The sequence below is a fragment of the Salmo salar genome, chromosome 15 (genome assembly GCF_965601325.2).
Source record: "Salmo salar chromosome 15, fSalSal1, whole genome shotgun sequence".
NCBI classification, from domain to species: Eukaryota; Metazoa; Chordata; class Actinopteri; order Salmoniformes; family Salmonidae; genus Salmo; species Salmo salar.
The window spans coordinates 99,937,577-99,957,446 of NC_138305.1; the positions used below are offsets into that span (position 1 = coordinate 99,937,577).

Consider the following 19,870-nt stretch of genomic DNA (forward strand, 5'->3'; position numbering starts at 1 on the left):
GGTGCCTTATTGCTATTATGAACTGGTTACCAACGTAATTAAAGCAGAACAATTAATGGTTTTGTACTCCGCACAGCAGTAGATAGTTCCAGTTCTTAGCTAGAATATTGAGTATGATCAATGGACTACCAGATGGATGTTTTTGGTTTTCTAACAGTGAATAGAAACCATGCACCTCTTGGTCATTACTCTATTTAGTCGAGAACCAATTCATACAGTTTGCAGCCTACAGTATAACAGGAGCAACGGAAAATGCAATTCCTCAAAATCAGATCCATAAACTTAACCATTACATTTTAATAATAAAAAAAAAACATTTTCATCATTAAAATGTAGAAAACTGAACTTGACATTAGGGAGAAAAGAGTATTAGATTTCTATAGACAATCATTTGTCAGGTCTCTGGTTCCACCTTGTGGTCAAATAGCATAATGGCAGCATGTAACGAGATATTACAGTCTCACTAACATTCATACAAAATAATACAAAAGTATGACTGCTTGAATTCATCATGAAGAGAATACATTAATCTATATCACATTGAATACTGACTTGTATCATGGGTGACCTGCCTGGCTATATCATTATTACATTGGCAGGACATCATGCTCTGGTAGGTGCCCATGATTATGCAATACAAACAGATCATTACAGTTCTTTTGTATAAAAAAGTGACAGCAAGATAATGAAATTCATCAATCAAAATGCTTTTCATGAAGAGTGCAAAAATAGAAACGCATATTATAGGTAAACCTACATTTCATTTCAAAGGAAGTAAGTGTTTGATTGGTTGGAAGAGCTGCAGCTAGATGAAAGATGTTTGGATAGCGTGAATTCAGGACAATATTCAGAATGTCAGTCTCCATAAAGTAAAGTTCATATTGTGATCTCAGACCATGGATGTGTCCCAAATGGCACCGTATTCCCTATACAAAAGTAGTGCACTATATAGGGAGCCATAAACAGACCATGATTTATTTAACTAGGCAAGTCAGTTAATTAAGAACAAATTCTTATTTACAATGATGGCCTAGGAACAGTGGGTTAATTGCCTTGTTCGGGGGCAGAACAACAGTTATTTTTTGCCTTGTCACCTTGGGATTCAATCTAGCAACCTTTCAGTTACTGGTCCGACGCTCTAACCACTAGGATACCTGCCGCCCTATTTATGTGGCAAACCGCATGATGACAGGTTTGCCACGTGAACATTGAACAGTAATAACTTTGTCCAGAATATGAGTGGGAGGATATCATATGCTCCCACTCAGGGCGTAAGTCAGGTAATTAAAGTAATCAGGAAGGAGAAGACCTTGCACTTCAGTACTATGGCATGACTCACACTTTGGCACTGTCTGTTAATACCATAGTTAGCTAGAGGACTCTAGGTTGATAAAACCTGTTTTGGCATGGACGCTGCCCTTGAGGGCTTCCACCATTTTTAAAAGCAGTCAACTAGGTGGGACTTCTAATGGGTTAAGGAAGGCTCACATAATTACATCCAGGTCACCAGGAGGGCTCAGCCAATGAATTATACTCGTGAGCAAACATTCGTTTGCAGTATGCACCCTTTCTGTTTGCAGTGGTGGAAAAAGTACCCAATATGTTACTAAAAGTAATGATACCTTAATAGAAAATTACTCAAGTAAAAGTCACCCAGTAAAATTCTACTTGAGTAAAAGTCAAAGTATTTGGTTTAAAATATACTTAGTTATCAAAAGTAAATGTAATTGCTAAAATAAAGCAAAAGAAAAAGTATAAATCATTTCAAATTCCTTATTAAGCAAAGCAGACGGACCCATTTTCTAGTTTTTATTTTATTTACGGATAGCCAGGGGCACGTTCCAACACTTAAACATAATTTACAAACAAAGCATGTGTGTTTAGTGATTCTGCCAGATCAGAGGCAGTGAATTAGACCATTTTCCTGTCCTGCTAAGCATTCAAAATGTAACGACTACTTTTGGGTGTCAAGGAAAATGTATGGACTAAAAAGTATATTATTTTCTTAAGGAATGTAGTCAAAAATATAAATAGTAAAGTACAGATACCCCAAAAAACAACATAAGTTAAAATACTTTAAATTACTACTTAAGTACTTTACACCACTGTTAGTTTGTTTGCCAACAGAAGTAGTAAAATAAGAAAATGTAAATCTTAAAAACATATCCCAGTTTGCCTATTTGCTTATGGTCTGGTGGAGTTGTCACACATGCAGCTAAAAAAAATATGTCTGCTCAACCCAAAATTACAACGAACTAATTGCAGCATTACTGCAAAAATGGAAGAGGCAAGTGGAAGACCAAAATTGGTTAAAGAAAATAAGTAAAAAAGCATACCAGTTTCATAAGGACCAAAACAATATAAATAAATGTTTTTGCCTCAATGGCGCTGCCCGTGCGCTCACAGATGTCATAATGGGACATGTAGAAAGATGACGTCTCTATCATTCTCTACGGTGGAAACACACCTTGACCAAAGCATGATCAGCACAGACAAAGGAGATGCTCATTGGCTTGGTTCTTCACTTTCAATGTTTGTTTCCACACATTCACTGTGTCCACAACAAATGCTGTGGTGGTGACCAGGGGCATCATGCACCCCAAAAATCAGAGGGGGCACAAAGTACATGAGGATGGCTGGGGGGGGTTTTATGTCCCTCGTCCGGAAGTTGGAGATTTTACATTTGTTCCAAAAACCCAAAACAGCTTTTTCCTGCCATCTATAACCGTAATCACTACGCTTAATATATCTAAAAAAATATGTATATTTTACTGGTTACTTAGCATACCCTCTTGAGCGGTCTGTATCCTCCTGACTAGTGATAAATATGCTTCTCTGCTAAAACCTGGGTAAAAGATTGAAAGGAATGTGAGTCTTATTCAGTGCATTTAGTTATTAGGTTCTTTTCTAAAGTATACGAACCTTGTCAGCAGGCATGCCAGCTAAGATGGACAAGCTAGCTACTCTAGCTTGATTGATAGCCTGAAATGGCATCTTGTTGTTAGCTAGTTATGAGGTTGGGAGATGGCTTTAGCTAATCCAGATTGGAAACCTAACTTCATAAAATCATTGGTGGCTAGTAGTATTACAGAGCAACAACAACAAAAATGACATACAAAAAATACAATCTGAGGGGGGGAATGTGCCCCTATGCCCCCTATGGGCATGACACCACTGTTGGTGATGACAAAAAATGGCTGCTCAGTGTAACAAAAATAAAAACCTCAGTTTTAAAACCTCAAGTGATAGCTTGAAGAGCCTGTTTCAGTTACTAGACATGCATTTGAGTCTGTTCTTGAAGTAAAAAAGGGCATTTTTGATTTGGACAGCATCCGATGAGGAGTAGCGGAACTTGGCGTAGGCCTTCTCACTGTCTGACTTGCCCCATGGCAACTTGATCTTAGATGCATGGTTTATGATGATGTCATCACAGGAAGCTATGTGGAGGATCCCGAGCCCGTCGATGAAGAACTCTGAGGACGCAATAAAAGCTTTTTATAATTTGATCACAAAAGGAATGTCTTGTTTTCTTGTTGCAGACTTTCAGTGACATGTCACAGTTTATGTTCTCAGTCTAGAAGGATTGACTTATTAAATCAAACTGTATTTATCACATGGTTCGTAAACAACAGGTGTAGACTAAAAGTGAAATGCTTAGATTTGGCCTTGTGTTTTAGGTCATTGTCCTGCTGAAAGGTGAATTCATCTCCCAGTGTCTGTTGGAAGGCAGACTGAACCTAGTTTTCCAATAGGATTGTGCTTAGCTCCATCCAATTTCATTTTTATAATAAAACTCCCCAGTCCTTAATGATTACAAGCATACCCATAACATGATGCAGCCACCACTATGCTTGAAAATATGGAGAGTGGTACTCAGTAATGTGTTGTATTGGATTTTCCCAAACATAATACTTTGTATTCAGGACAAAAACTCAATTGCTTTGCCACATTTATTTTGCAGTATTACTTTAGTGCCATGTTGCAAACATGTTTTGGAATATTTGTATTATGTACAGGCTTCCTTCTTTTTAGTTAGTATTGTGGAGTAACTACAATTATTATTTTTTATCCATCCTCAGTTCTCATATCACAACATTTTAAAATCACCATTGACCTCATGGTGAAATCCCCGAGAAGTTTCCTTCCTCTTCGGCAACTGAGTTAGGAAGGATACTTATATCTTTGTAGTGATGGGGTGTATTGATATACTATCCAAAGCCTAATGAATAACTTCACAATTTTTTAACACATCTACCAAACGGTGCACTTCTTTGCGAAACCTCCTTAGTCTTTGTGGTTGAACCTGTGCTTGAAATTCACTACTAGATGGAGGGACCTTACAGATACTAGTATGAGTGGGGTACAGAGATGAGGTAGTCATTGAAAAATCACATTTAACACTATTATTAAACACAGAATGAGTCCATACAACTAATACGATTTGTTAAGCACACTCCTGAACTTATTTAGGCTTGCCATAACAAAGGGGTTCATCACTTATTGACTCAATACATTTTAGCAGTGGTGTAAATTACTTAAGTAAAAATACATTAAAGTACTACTTAAGTCGTTTTTTGGGGTATCTGTAATTTACTTAACTATTTATATTTTTGACATATTTTACTTCTCTACATTCCTAAATAAAATATTGTATTTTTTACTCCATACAAAGTACACGTTACATTTGAATGCTTAGCAGGAAAGGGAAATTGTCAAATTCACCCACTTATCAACAGAACACGTGGTCATCCCTACTCTATCTTTTACAAAGGATCTCTGCTCTAACGTGACACTTCCTACGTCTTCCATGGGCGCTCAGAGCCCGGGAAAAAACAGAATGTCGTCATCCCAGCCCCAGGCTGAAACACATTATCGCCTTTCTCAAGTGGCCGATCAAGGGACTGTGGGCATTAGGCGCGTGCCCTGGCCGCCCCCGTCTTTGTGATTTTTCCTCTGTTTGCCGAAAAGGAGATTCCCGGTCGGAATATTATCGCTTTTTTACGAGATAAATTGCATAAAAATTGATTTTAAACAGCGGTTGACATGCTTCGAAGTACGGTAATGGAATATTTATAATTTTTTTTGTCACGAATTGCGCCATGCGCGCGACCCTGATTTACCATTTTGGATAGTGTCTGGGACGCACGAACAAAACGCCGCTATTCGGATATAACGATGGATTATTTTGGACCAAACCAACATTTGTTTTTGAAGTAGCAGTCCTGGGAGTGCATTCTGACGAAGACAACAAAAGGTAATCAAACTTTTATAATAGTAAATCTGATATTGGTGAAGGCTAAACTTGCCGGGTGTCTAAATAGCTAGCCCGTGATGGCTGGGCTATGTACTTAGAATATTGCAAAATATGCTTTCACCAAAAAGCTATTTTAAAATCGGACATATCGAGTGCATAGAGGAGTTCTGTATCTATAATTCTTAAAATAATTGTTATGCTTTTTGTGAACGTTTATCGTGAGTAATTTAGTAAATTGTTAGCAAATTTCCCGGAAGTTTGCGGGGGGTATGCTAGTTCTGAACGTCACATGCTAATGTAAAAAGCTGTTTTTTGATATAAATATGAACTTGATTGAACAAAACATGCATGTATTGTATAACATAATGTCCTAGGTGTGTCATCTGATGAAGATCATCAAAGGTTAGTGCTGCATTTAGCTGTCTTCTGGGTTTTTGTGACATTATATGCTAGCTTGAAAAATGGGTGTCTGATTATTTCTGGCTTGGTACTCTGCTGACATAATGTAATGTTTTGCTTTCGCTGTAAAGCCTTTTTGAAATCGGACAGTGTGGTTAGATAAACGAGAGTCTTGTCTTTAAAATGCTGTGAAATAGTCATATGTTTGAAAAATGGAAGTTTTTGTATTTTTGAGGAATTTGTAATTCGCGCCACGCCTATCATTGGATATTGGAGCAGGTGTTCCGCTAGCGGAACGTCTAGATGTAAGAGGTTAAAGGTAAGTGAATATTTCTAATGTTATTTATGCATTTAGATGACTCCAAAATGGCAGCTATCTGTATTGCCTACTCAGATTATTGCAAAGTGTGCTTTCCCAGTAAAGTTATTTTGAAATCTGTCAATGCGGTTGCATTCAGGAGATGTTAATCTATAATTCTTTGAATAACAGTTTAATATTTTATCAACGCTTATAATGAGTATTTTTGTAAATTCACCAGCAGTTTTTGGGGAGATACATTTTCTGAACGTCACGCACCGATGTAAAATGCTGTTTTTGGATATAAATATGAACTCGATAGAACAAAAAAATGCATGTATTGTCTAACATAATGTCCTAGGAGTGTCATCTGATGAAGATTGTCAAAGGTTAGTGCATCATTTTAGCTGGTTTTCTGCTTTTGGTGATGCCTGTCCTTGCATTGAAAATGGCTGTGTGTAATGTTTTGTCTATGTACTCTCCTAACATAATCTAACTTTATGCTTTCGCCGTAACGCCTCTTTGAAATCGGACAATGTGGTTGGATTAAGGAGATGTTTATCTTTCACATGGTGTAAAATAGTTGATCGTTTGAGAAATTGAAATTATTAGATTTTTGCTGTTTTGAATTTCGCAGCATGTATCTTGTCAAGCAATCCCGTTACCGGGATAAGAACGGGAAGGGGTGTCCCCAACAGGCTAACCCCTCCTGTCTCAGACTCCAGAATTTATGCTGCGGTAGTTTATGTGTCGGGGGGCTTGGGTCAATCTGTTATATCTGGAGTATTTCATCAGTGTCCTGTGTGAATTTAAGTATGCTCTCTCTAATTCTCTCTTTCTCTCTCTCTAGGACCATGCCTCAGGACTACGTGGCCTGATGACTCCTTGCTGTCCCCAGTCCACCTGGCCGTGCTGCTGCTCCAGTTTCAACTGTTCTGCCTGCGGCTATGGAACCCTGATCTGTTCACCGGACGTGCTACCTGTCCCAGACCTGCTGTTTTCAACTCTCTAGAGACAGCAGGAGCGGTAGAGATACACTCAATGATCGGCTATGAAAAGCCAACTGACATTTACTCCTGAGGTGCTGACTTGTTGCACCCTCGACAACTACTGTGATTATTATTATTTGACCATGCTGGTCATTTATGAACATTTGAACATCTTGGCCATGTTCTGTTATAATCTCCACCCGGCACAGCCAGAAGAGGACTGGCCACCCCTCATAGCCTGGTTCCTCTCTAGGTTTCTTCCTAGGTTTTGGCCTTTCTAGGGAGTTTTTCCTAGCCATCGTGTTTCTACACCTGCATTACTTGCTGTTTGGGGTTTTGGGCTGGGTTTCTGTACAGCACTTTGGGATATCAGCTGATGTAGGAAGGGCTATATAAATACATTTCATTTGATTTGATTTTGACCAGTAAGCAGAGATAAGGCGGGGCTTTACCTAGCAAAGACTTATAGGTGACCTGGAGCAGTGGTGGGTAGTTCAGTTGAAGTCCGAAGTTTACATACCCTTAGGTTGGAGTCATTATAACTCGTTTTTCAACCACTCCACAAATGTCTTGTTAACAAACTATAGGTTTGGCAAGTCGGTTAGGACATCTAATTTGTGCATGACACAAGTCATTTTTCCAACAATTGTTTAGACAGATTATTTCACTTATAATTCACTGTATCACAATTCCAGTGGGTCAGAAGTTTACATACACTAAGTTGACTGTGCCTTTAAACAGCTTGGAAAATTCCAGAAAATGATGTCATGGCTTTAGAAGCTTCTGATAGGCTAATTTACATCATTTGAGTCAATTGGAGGTGTACCTGTGGATGTGTTTCAAGGCCTACCTTCAAACTCAGTGCCTCTTTGCTTGACATAATGGGAAAATCAAAGGAAATCAGCCAAGACCTCAGGAAAAAAATTGTAGACCTCCATAAGTCTGGTTCATCCTTGGGAGCAATTTCCAAACGCCTGAAGGTACCACGTTCATCTGTACAAACAATAGTACGCAAGTATAAGCACCATGGGACGATGCAGCCCATGGTGCTTATACTTGATAGGAAGGAGACGCGTTCTGTCTCCTAGAGATTAACGTACTTTGGTGCGAAAAGTGCAAAGCAATCCCAGAACAACAGCAAAGAACCTTGTGAAGATGCTGGAGGAAACAGGTACAAAAGTATCTATATCCACAGTAAAACGAGTCCTATATCGACATAACCTGAAAGGCCGCTCAGCAAGGAAGAAGTCACTGCTCCAAAACCGCCATAAAAAAAGCCAGACTACGCTTTGCAACTGCACATGGGGACAAAGATTGTAGATTTTGGAGAACTGTCCTCTGGTCTGATGAAACAAAAATAGAACTGTTTGGCCATAACGACCATCGTTATGTTTGGAGGAAAAAGGGGAAGGCTTGCATGCCGAAGAACACCATCCCAACCGTGAAGCACGGGGGTGGCAGCATCATGTTGTGGGGGTGCATTGCTGCAGGCGGGACTGGTGCACTTCACAAAATAGATGGCATCATGAGGAAGAAAATTGATGTGAATATATTGAAGCAACATCTCAAGACATCAGTCAGGGAGTTAAAGCTTTGTAACAAATGGGTCTTCCAAATGGACAATGACCACAAGCATACTTCCACAGTTGTGTCAAAATGGCTTTAAGGAAAACAAAGTCAAGGTAATGGAGTGGCCAGCACAAAGCTCTGACCTCAAACCCTATAGAAAATTTGCGGGCAGAACTGAAAAAGCGTGTGCTAGCAAGGAGTCCTACAAATCAGACTCAGTTACACCAGCTCTGTCAGGAGGAATGGGCCAAAATGCACCCAACCTATTGTGGGAAGCTTGTGGAAGGCTACCCGAAACATTTGACCCAAGTTAAACAATTTAAAGGCAATGCTAACAAATACTAATTGAGTGTATGTAAACTTTTGACCCACTGGGAATGTGAAGAAAGAAATAAAAGATGAAATAAATTATTCTCTCTACTATTATTCTGACATTTTGTATATGGGGCTTTAGTGACAAAACGGATGGCACTGTGATAGACTACATCCAATTTGCTGAGTAGAGTGTTGGAGGCTATTTTGTAAATGACATCACCGAAGTCAAGGATCGGTAGGATGGTCAGTTTTATGAGGGTATGTTTGGCAGCATGAGTGAAGGAGGCTTTGTTGCAAAATAGGAAGCCGATTCTAGATTTCATTTTGGATTGGAGATGCTTAATGTGAGTCTGGAAGGAGAGTTTACAAGGAGAGTTTACAACCAGACACCTAGGTATTTGTAGTTGTCCACATATTCTAAGTCCGAACCATCCAGAGTAGTGATGCTAGTCAGGCGGGCGGGTATGGGCAGCGATCGGTTGAAGAGCATGCATTTCGTTTTACTAGCATTTAAGAGCAGTTGGAGGCCACGGAAGGAGTGTTGTATGGCATTGAATCTTGTTTGGAGGTTTGTTAGCACAGTGTCCAAAGAAGGGCCAGATGTAACAGAATGGTGTCGTCTGCTTAGAGGTGGATCAGAGAATCACCAGCAGCAAGAGCGACATCATTGATATATACCTAGTGGTGATGCAGCCAGTCAAGGTGTTCTCAATGGTGCAGCTGTAGAACTTTTTGATGATCTGAGGGCCCATGCCAAATCTTTTCAGATTTCTGTGGGGGCAGAGGTGTTGTCGTGCCTTCTTCATGACAGTGTTGGTGTGTGTGTGTGTGTGGACCATGTTAATTCTTTAGTGATGTGGAAACTGAGGACCATGAAGCTCTCGACTCGTTCCACTACAGACCTGTCGATGTGGATTGGGGCGTGCTCGGCCCTCCTTTTCCTGTAGTCCACGATCAGCTCCTTTGTCTTGCTGACATTGAGGGAGAGGTTGTTGTCCTGGCACCACACTGACAGGTCTCTGACCTCCTCTCTATAGGTGGTTTCATCATCGTCTGTGATCAGGCCTAATGCCGTTTTGTTGTCAGCAAACATAATGATGGTGTTGGAGTTGTGCGTGGCCACGAAGTTGTGGGTGAACAGGGAGCACAGGAGGGGACTAAGCACACACCCTTGGGGGTATTACACCTAAAGTATGTTGGTCTTTTGCTGTTCCTTTGATTTGTGTTACCACAATTAAAATAAAAGCAATATTGTGATCAGTAATAAGGAAAACCTCTGGACTCTAGTGATGAGACAAAGACACTCACCTAGATGAGCCACACGGTTCAGACGAGGATCGAATCCCACTTGCTGCATCTTGTCTGTCCTCCCCATGAAGAAGTTGATAACAGCGTCGGCTAGGACACAGTTAGGAAAGCCATCAATGACATGATGGTATCCATTTCTGATGTGTATACAGTCCCCCTCCTCACCCCCTTCCTCCACTGAGATGGTGTGGCGGTAAGTAGCAGTGTAGCCTGTAGTTTCTCTCACAGCACCACCCACCTGGGGTAACAGACACAAAAAGAACAAAATGAATGGGAAGATAATATGATTCACCACAAATGAGTTGCCACAATGTAAAATCATCAAGTTCAATAACACTTCCGGCGCAAAACCAGTATTTCCTGACTAACTGATTCTCCCACCATAACTGCTACCTAACTCCTACCTACTTCAGAAAGTATTCACACCCTTAGATTTTTTTCTCATTTTGTTGTATTACAGCCTGAATTTAAAATGGATTAAATTGAGATTTTTTGGGGTCACTGGCCTACACACAATACCCCATAATGTCAAAGTGGAATTTTGTTTATATGCAACATTTTAACAAATGAATAAACAATGAAAAGATTGAGTCAATAAGTATTCAAGCCCTTTGTTATGGCCAGCCTAAATAGTTCAGGAGTAAAAATGTGCTTAACATCATAATCATAATATTCACATAATAAGTTGCATGGACTGTTTAACATGATTTTTGAATGATTACATCATCTCTGTACCCCACGCAAACAATTATCTGTAAGGTCCCTCAGTTGAGCAGGGAGGTTTTCCAACGCCTCGCAAAGGGCACCTATTGGTAGATGGGTACAAATACAAAAAGCAGACATTGAATGTCCCTTTGAGCATGATGACGTTATTTATTACACTGTGTAATTCCACCCCAGGTTCTACTATGGTTCTAACCTGATTCTACCCTGGTTTTAGTCATTCCTCTCAGAGAGGCCTCACCCTCATCACTCACCAGGTCCAGATCTATGCGCACGCACACACACGCAAACACACACACAAACAAACACACACCATGTCCAGGGTGGTCTTCTCCAGGATCTCCACCATATTCTCCAGCCTGGTGTTGGAGGTGAAGAGGAAGTCATCGTCCACCCACAGCACATACTTGGTGGTCACCTGAGAGACAGCCAGATTCCTCCCTGCAAACCAACCCTGCACGGAGGTAGACAGACAGGACAAAGACTTAATTACCAATCTGGCAATAGCCGAACGTTTGATAGCCAAGTTGTTCTTAAATCCTGGACATGGAGATCCTCAGAGTATCAGGAAGGAATCAATCAAGTTAATGAAATACTGGGCTGGAACAAAAGGACAACTTGTGGGTCCCCCAAGACCAGAACTGAAGAAGATTGCTGTTAAGAAACAGGAGCTACACTTCCCAAAATAAAGTTTGCTTACCTTCCCAAATGGCATAATGTAATGTTCAATGTGTGGACCCTTCACTGGCTGGGGGTGCTCGTTGTCATCTGCTATTACTATGGCGACAGTGGGGTAGAACTCACGTATGCTGTCAATCAGATCCTGCAGTTTGTCATAACGCAGAAATGTCTTGGTAGCTATGGTGACAAGTGAGCTTATGCTGTATTCTGAGGAAAAAGGAAAGGTGTGTTCCTACCCAATTATGAATATTCATACTTATATTTAACTTCAGTTACTTTCATAATACAGAAATCATCCCCCATATGATGCAAAATGCATAATTTTTTTAATTAACTTGGCAAGTCGGTTAAGAACAAAATCTTATTTACAATGACGGCCTACCCTGGCCAAACCCTAACGATGCTGGGCCAATTGTGCGCCGCCCTATGGAATTCCCAATCACGGCCGGTTATGATACAGCCTCGAATTGAACCAAGGTTTGTAGTAACGCCTCTAGCACTCAGATGCAGTGCCTTAGACCGCTGTGCCACTCGGGAGCCCTACGTGATGACTTCTATATTTTGAAAGTTATATATCTAGAAAACTTGATTGCTTACAAGCAAAACATTTTGGGACTATGTCAACAATGGACTAATAAAACAAATACCAAAATATAGTTTTGGGGTGGAATTGTCCTATAAGTACTTTAATGTAATAGATTTCCAATCAAATGGGCCAAAATAGCTTTTTTAGCAAAAAATAATATTTCTCAAGCAAGAATTTTGCTAGGACTGTCTGTGAGTGGTCTGAGTGGGGAGAGCAAAACTGAACACTAGCTGTCATTGGTAGAGAGATTTGGAACTCTTTTAACCAATTTACAGCATGGTGATGTCACCATGGAAAGCCTGAAACTCCTAGAAGGTCCTGTGTAGATTGAATTTTCAACCAGCAACTATCAGGAAATAAGACTGATCAAATGTGTTCACGCTTTCATCAGCTGTTATACAATTTGATACAAAACACAGGAAAAACTGAATTTTGACTTCACTGGTCCTTAAACAACATTGCAACATTTAGGACCTTGGATCCCTACGATAACTGTACAGATACAAATAACTGTACAGTGGTCAAATGACAAATTAACAACCCATACAGTACATACCTCCAGTGTAAACTGAGTGATAGAGCTTGGGAATAACAGCATGTCCAACCTTCATGGTAAAAACTGACTGGTGTCCATCAGTCTCAAACTGCACTGCAATAGAGCAGATAAACACATTTCATCACTCTATCTCAAGTATATCACAATACAGTATAGTTCATTTGATTAAATATAATCAAATGAACAAAACAAAAATGTACACTGCTCAAAAAAATAAAGGGAACACTAAAATTACACATCCTAGATCTGAATGAATGAAATAATCTTATTAAATACTTTTTTCTTTACATAGTTGAATGTGCTGACAACAAAATCACACAAAAATAATCAATGGAAATCCAATTTATCAACCCATGGAGGTCTGGATTTGGAGTCACACTCAAAATTAAAGTGGAAAACCACACTACAGGCTGATCCAACTTTGATGTAATGTCCTTAAAACAAGTCAAAATGAGGCTCAGTAGTGTCTGTGGCCTCCACGTGCCTGTATGACCTCCCTACAACGCCTGGGCATGCTCCTGATGAGGTGGCGGATGGTCTCCTGAGGGATCTCCTCCCAGACCTGGACTAAAGCATCCGCCAACTCCTGGACAGTCTGTGTTGCAACGTGGCGTTGGTGGATGGAGCGAGACATGATGTCCCAGATGTGCTCAATTGGATTCAGGACTGGGGAACAGGCGGGCCAGTCCATAGCATCAATGCCTTCCTCTTGCAGGAACTGCTGACACACTCCAGCCACATGAGGTCTACCATTGTCTTGCATTAGGAGGAACCCAGGGCCAACCGCACCAGCATATGGTCTCACAAGGGGTCTGAGGATCTCATCTCGGTACCTAATGGCAGTCAGGCTACCTCTGGCGAGCACATGGAGGGCTGTGCGGCCCCCCAAAGAAATGCCACCCCACACCATGACTGACCCACCGCCAAACCGTCATGCTCGAGGATGTTGCAGGCAGCAGAACGTTCTCCACGGCGTCTCCAGACTGTCATGTCTGTCACATGTGCTCAGTGTGAACCTGCTTTCATCTGTGAAGAGCACAGGGCGCCAGTGGCGAATTTGCCAATCTTGGTGTTCTCTGGCAAATGCCAAACGTCCTGCACGGTGTTGGGTTGTAAGCACAACCCCCACCTGTGGACGTCGGGCCCTCATACCACCCTCATGGAGTCTGTTTCTGACCGTTTGAGCAGACACATGCACATTTGTGCCCTGCTCGAGGTCATTTTGCAGGGCTCTGGCAGTGCTCCTCCTGCTCCTCCTTGCACAAAGGCGGAGGTAGCGGTCCTGCTGCTGGGTTGTTGCCCTCCTACGGCCTCCTCCACGTCTCCTGATGTACTGGCCTGTCTCCTGGTAGCGCCTCCATGCTCTGGACACTACGCTGACAGACACAGCAAACCTTCTTGCCACAGCTCGCATTGATGTGCCATCCTGGATGAGCTGCACTACCTGAGCCACTTGTGTGGGTTGTAGACTCCGTCTCATGCTACCACTAGAGTGAAAGCACCGCCAGCATTCAAAGTGACCAAAACATCAGCCAGGAAGCATAGGAACTGAGAAGTGGTCTGTGGTTACCACCTGCAGAACCACTCCTTTATTGGGGGTGTCTTGCTAATTGCCTATAATTTCCATCTGTTGTCTATTCCATTTGCACAACAGCATGTGAAATGTATTGTCAATCAGTGTTGCTTCCTAAGTGGACAGTTTGATTTCACAGAAGTGCGATTGACTTGGAGTTACATTGTGTTGTTTAAGTGTTCCCTTTATTTTTTTGAGCAGTATACTTCACTTTACATTCAATGCCTAATGGGCCATAAGAGATCAAACTTGTTTAACAGTAGGTCTACAGATACTTGTTATTTTTATAACATCCACGTTAAAGTAATTCTGAGTTTAGTGAGCACCAAACTTGGTGGGTGTCAAATTAGCTAGCCTGTGATGGCCGAGCTATCTACTCAGAATATTGCAAAATGTGCTTTCGCCGAAAAGCTATTTTAAAATCTGACACCGCGATTGCATAAAGGAGTTCTGTATCTATAATTCTTAAAATAAATTATGTTTTTTGTGAACGTTTATCATGAGTAATTTAGTAAATTCACCGGAAGTTTGCGGTGGGTATGCTAGTTCTGAACATCACATGCTAATGTAAAAAGCTTGTTTTTGATATAAATATGAACTTTATTGAACAAAACATGCATGTATTGTATAACATAATGTTCTAGGAGTGTCATCTGATGAAGATCAAAGGTTAGTGCTGCATTTAGCTGTGGTTTTGGTTTTTGTGACATATATGCTTGCTTTGAAAATGGCTGTGTGATTATTTTTGGCAGGGTACTCTCCTGACATAATCTAATGTTTTGCTTTCGTTGTAAAGCCTTTTTGAAATTGGACAATGTGGTTAGATTAACGAGAGTCTTGTCTTTAAAATGGTGTAAAATAGTCATATGTTTGAGAAATTGAAGTTATAGCATTTGAGGTATTTGTATTTCGCGCCACGCTCTACCATTGGATATTGGTGAGCGGAACATCTGTCCCTAAAAGGTTAATTAACATATGGAAATGGATAGTGACAACATGGTTATTGTTGTACACAAAACACCGCTTCCCCCTAGTCTGCCTCTGTGCTAACATCTCGTTCCCCAAACAGCTAAACTCACTTTGAATCGCACTCTAGACTCAGTCTCGTTCAGCAAACAAGCTGTAATCTATAGTCTACCACACCTACATTGCAACATGGAATGTCAAATACCAGCACTGCTTTACCACTGCTTTTTCTCCAGTTGCGGCATGCTCTCTTACCTAAACACGGACTATGTAATTATAGTGTAGGTTAGTTGTGTGCCCCTCCCAGGGAATAATAGACAGGTTTATAAAGAATTTGAGACTGTGTTGATGCACTGAGGTAAAAAGTGACAAGGAGTGGCATGACAGGGAGTGGCATGATAATGGGGAATTGGGTGGCGGGGGTTGAGAACTGCTCAAAAGACACATTTCTGTTGTTTGCTGTTACTAAATGGGCAATAAAGTTGTATTGTATAGTATGGCATACAGCTCCTGTACAGCTGCAGGCACTAAAAAGTTTGTTTTCAAAACCCTGTATTGCAGTATCAGAACTCAGGACTAGACACACACAGAGGGGCTGACCAACCTGTGTCAGCCGTCCTAGGGTGGAACAAGGTGTTGGTGTAGGTGACAAACTGTAGCTGTCTGTTCAGAGTGGAGAGGAGTCTACTGGACAAAGTCATGTGCATCATTCCCTGTCCTCTAATGGAGACCCCGTCTACGGTGGCTAACACATCAAATGTCCCCAGGGTAGCAGTCAGATTCACCTATAGGACATGATAGGGAGGATTCAGTTTAATTCAAATAACTACGGTAGTCTGCTTGGGGCAATTACAATGGTCACAAAATGACTGTAGATCACTTTGTTAAACATGAATCAACATTTTATATTTTAGCAGACACTCTTGTCCAGAGCGACTTACAGGTTATTAAGTGTCGTGCTCAAGGGCACATAGACAGATGGTTCGACTCCCTGAGCCGACAAGGTGAACAAACAACCTTTCGGTTACTGGCTAAACGCTCTAACCGCTAGATTACCTGCCACTACAACATATACTGAACAAAAATATAAACGCAACATGTAAAGTGTTGGTCCCATGTTGCATGAGCTGAAATAAAAGATCCCAGAAATGTTCCATATGCACAAAGTTTCATTTTATTGATGTAAATTTGAATGCACAGAGATAGCGTGACGATATCCTGAGGCACATTGTCGTGCCATTCGTCACCTCATGTTTCAGCAACATGTCTTAAGATAAAGTGTACAACCAACACCTGTTCAATATGGCCAGTGTCAGTAAACGTTGGCAAAAAAGCATAATGAAATTGTTGGCAGCAGAGCTGGTTAGGCTGTTTTCATGTTATCCAGAGGTAAACAAACAATCGGCCAGAGTGTGCGATCTGATCGTTCCGAGAGCGAAACGTAATGGGTGGGGCTAGAGCTTAATAGGGTATGAACATAGAAGAGCTCTTCACTAGATAAAATCCCAATTTCAAATGTTGCTACATAGGACCACATCCAGGTGGTGAGTCACAATTGTGGTCAGATCAGATACTGACTGGTTTTCTGTTCCACGCACCCTACCTTTTCTTCAATGTATCTGTGACTAACTGATGCATATCTGTATTCCCAGTCATGTGAGATCCATAGATTAGGGTCTCATTTATTTATTCAAATTGACTGATTTCCTTATATGAACTGTAACTCAGTAAGATCTTTGTTGCATGTTGCGTTTATGTTTTTGTTCCAATGTAGTATTATAAATGGAGATAAACTTACTGTATGAAGTTGTCTATGCTTTTCTTTCAGACCCAACCCTTAAAAAAGAGAATTCCAACTTCAGTCATAAGGTCAGGTTAGTTTTGTTTTAACTGTTCTACAGTTATGGTTGGGACAAAGGCGATATTTACAACAATGCTGCAAAAATCCCTTCTGCCCCGAGTGTAAATCTTTTCAGTGGAATAACTACTTTATTTAGTCTTACCAGGGATAACGATAGTCTTGAGAGGGCGAACCTCCACCCCCTGGGTAGGGTACTGCAGGGGACTGTTGGCTTCTGCTATAACAAGGAGGTCTGCGGGAGTCTGGTACCTGCAGCCAACATGGAGAAGTTAGCCAGACTAGAAATAAACTCAAGCTAAAGTATGATGGTGTAATGTACTGTAATGGGTCCTAGGTGTAGCTGGTGTAGAGAGTCAGGTGCAGGACTGCAGATATGAGTAATCAAAGTACTTTTACTCAAAATGTCAAATACACAAAGTAAGAAATACACGCACACCATGACAGACCGAAAATACAACAAACAATCACTCACAAAAAAACATGGGGGAATAGAGGGTTAAATAATGAACCAGTAATTGTGGGATTGAAATCACGTGTGTAAAACAAAGACAAAACAAATGGAAAATGAAAAGTGGATCGGTAGTGGCTAGAAGGCCGGTGACGTCGACCGCCGAACACCGCCCGAACAAGGAGAGGGACCGACTTCGGCGGAAGTCGTGACATGTACTTTTTATTTTGTACCTTTATTTTAACAGGAAGACATATTGAGACCTAGGTCTCTTTTACAAATGTACCCTGTATACACAACATAAATACACACACGCACGCACGCACGCACGCACGCACACACACACACACACACACACACACACACACACACACACACACACAGCATCAAGTTGAAATGTATTTTGAATTTTTTCCAGCAATATGGTGCATTAAAACGAAAAACAGCATTGTAAACACGTCATGTACGTCACATATTTTATGTTGGATGTTGGCCTCAATCGATGGAGAGAAGGCAAAGAAGGGTGGGCCCATAACTTGAAAACAGTGGGGAGTTGCAGTATATAGTCGCAAGGTGCACAGCAAAGCAAATCACTAAATTCCAATGCACTGCAAAGCACAGCACAACACTTCAGTGTACTGTACAGTTACCTCTGCTGGAAGCTGTTGTACTCCTGCTGCCTGCGACTTTTCACCTGAGCCAGCTCTGCCTCCTGGAAGGCTGTGTGGAAGTCATCCTGGGCCCAGACACGGGGGAACAGCACTTGGGCAAAAGGCAGGTCGATGGCAGGCTTCTTATCTGCCTCACACACACACCCGTTCAGTGCCAGACGCCTGAATGAGATTAATGAAGAGCGTTGTGGACGGTTGGTAAGAGTATGGGACAAAATAAGTCACTATTAGTGCAATGGAAACCATGCAGGTTGATTTGATGGAGTCGAATCAGGAAGTAGTTCGAAATTTGAAACGCAATGAGGAAAATTGTAATTGGACCTGGAATTTCAGTTTGACCGAATTCAAATGAAATGCCATTTATGAATGTGTTATACATGTGTTATACCATTTGCCCATATGAACTCACCCTGCCACACTTTCCTTCAGGACATATGGGATATTGTCATAACTATTCTGGACATTTTGCAGCCTCTCCTTCAGAACCTTCTGTGCCTTGTAGCTCTGACCTTGTCCCACGTCAACAGTGGTGGGGGCCCTTCGAGTCCAGTAGAGGAGGAGGGCGAACAGTAGCAGTGGAGATAAAATGACGAGGTATGTTTTCTTCTGAACGAGGCAGCGCATCATGGACACAGTCAGACACAGATCGATGTCACTAGAGTACAGATCGGACAAATAAGACACTAGTCAGTCATGTGTTTCAGACCTGGGTTCAAATACATGGGTATTTTATTATTATTTGCTATTGAAATACTTATTTTCTATGTATTTGAGTCATTTCAAATAATGTGGCACAAAACCACTGCTTCTATTGGAAGTATTTGAAAGTATTTTCAAATAACTTCCTATGATGGCCTTCTATTTGAAAATATGTTCAAATAGATTATTTCAAATACCAAAACAGGCAATATGTATTTTCAAATATATGCTAATACTTTAAGTGTATTTCCAAATAAGCCTACATTCCAATATTCAACTACTTGTGATTAAAAATCTATAATAATAATAATAATATTTATTTCCTTAGGCTACTATTTTACAATGGTTTCACATTATTTGATATTGGTTTGACATTCAGATTATTTTTCTTCAAACAGTATATGGGTGATTTCGCGAACACGGGCCATTTTGTGTCTCAGGGTTAGATTTTTAAGATAACATTTTAATTTAGATGTTTTATTTCACATACATTAAGTAGAGACTAAAATAACCTTAATAAACTGTTTTTTCAGCTTTCAAAATGTTACACATTTTTATTTTCTAAAGCATTTCATGTCTGGATTTCACTGTTTGCACTGTTTTTGTCCTGTCTCACATCTGGACTTTTGACATTCTTCTATGTATTACACTTACAAAAGTCTTGATAATTAGAAAATATGTAATGCACCTGTTTAAAAAAAGAGTCAAATAAATGGAAACTACATACATATTAGATGTGCATAAGCTATTTTCTATTTGATACTTTTTGTACACAAAATACAGTCATCTCAAAGTATTGTGTCATTACCACCACGACAAGCAAATTACATAATAATAACATTTTCAAAAGTTTGTGTACTTGGTCACCATGGCTATGAATAGTGACAGTGGAGCACATGGAGGGGAATTCCAATTTTGTTGTCAGGAAATGATAGAAATATATAAAAAAAATAATATTGTACTTCATTACCAAA

At 40.6% G+C, this 19,870-nt stretch overlaps 1 protein-coding gene across 5 annotated transcripts in view; it reads right to left on the bottom strand.

The window, feature by feature from the left end:
* Positions 1-1,795: 1,795 nt before the first annotated feature.
* The window catches only part of LOC106572659 (beta-1,4 N-acetylgalactosaminyltransferase 1), a 28,154-nt gene continuing 10,079 nt past the window's right edge, over positions 1,796-19,870 (bottom strand). For 2 of the 5 annotated variants that reach the window (XM_045696321.2, XM_045696320.2), the window contains 10 exons: positions 18,607-18,852; positions 18,177-18,359; positions 17,221-17,327; positions 17,016-17,053; positions 15,822-16,002; positions 12,679-12,771; positions 11,556-11,743; positions 11,169-11,309; positions 10,133-10,370; positions 1,796-3,473 (listed from right to left, as the gene is read on the bottom strand). In XM_045696321.2, coding sequence (XP_045552277.1) covers positions 3,265-3,473; positions 10,133-10,370; positions 11,169-11,309; positions 11,556-11,743; positions 12,679-12,771; positions 15,822-16,002; positions 17,016-17,053; positions 17,221-17,327; positions 18,177-18,359; positions 18,607-18,824 — 1,596 coding nt within the window. In that variant the 5' untranslated portion in view covers positions 18,825-18,852 and the 3' untranslated portion in view covers positions 1,796-3,264. Of the gene's footprint in view, positions 3,474-10,132; positions 10,371-11,168; positions 11,310-11,555; positions 11,744-12,678; positions 12,772-15,821; positions 16,003-17,015; positions 17,054-17,220; positions 17,328-18,176; positions 18,360-18,606; positions 18,853-19,870 lie in introns of those variants that run through there. The other 3 variants (XM_082962202.1, XM_082962203.1, XM_082962201.1) reach the window with 3 other exon arrangements.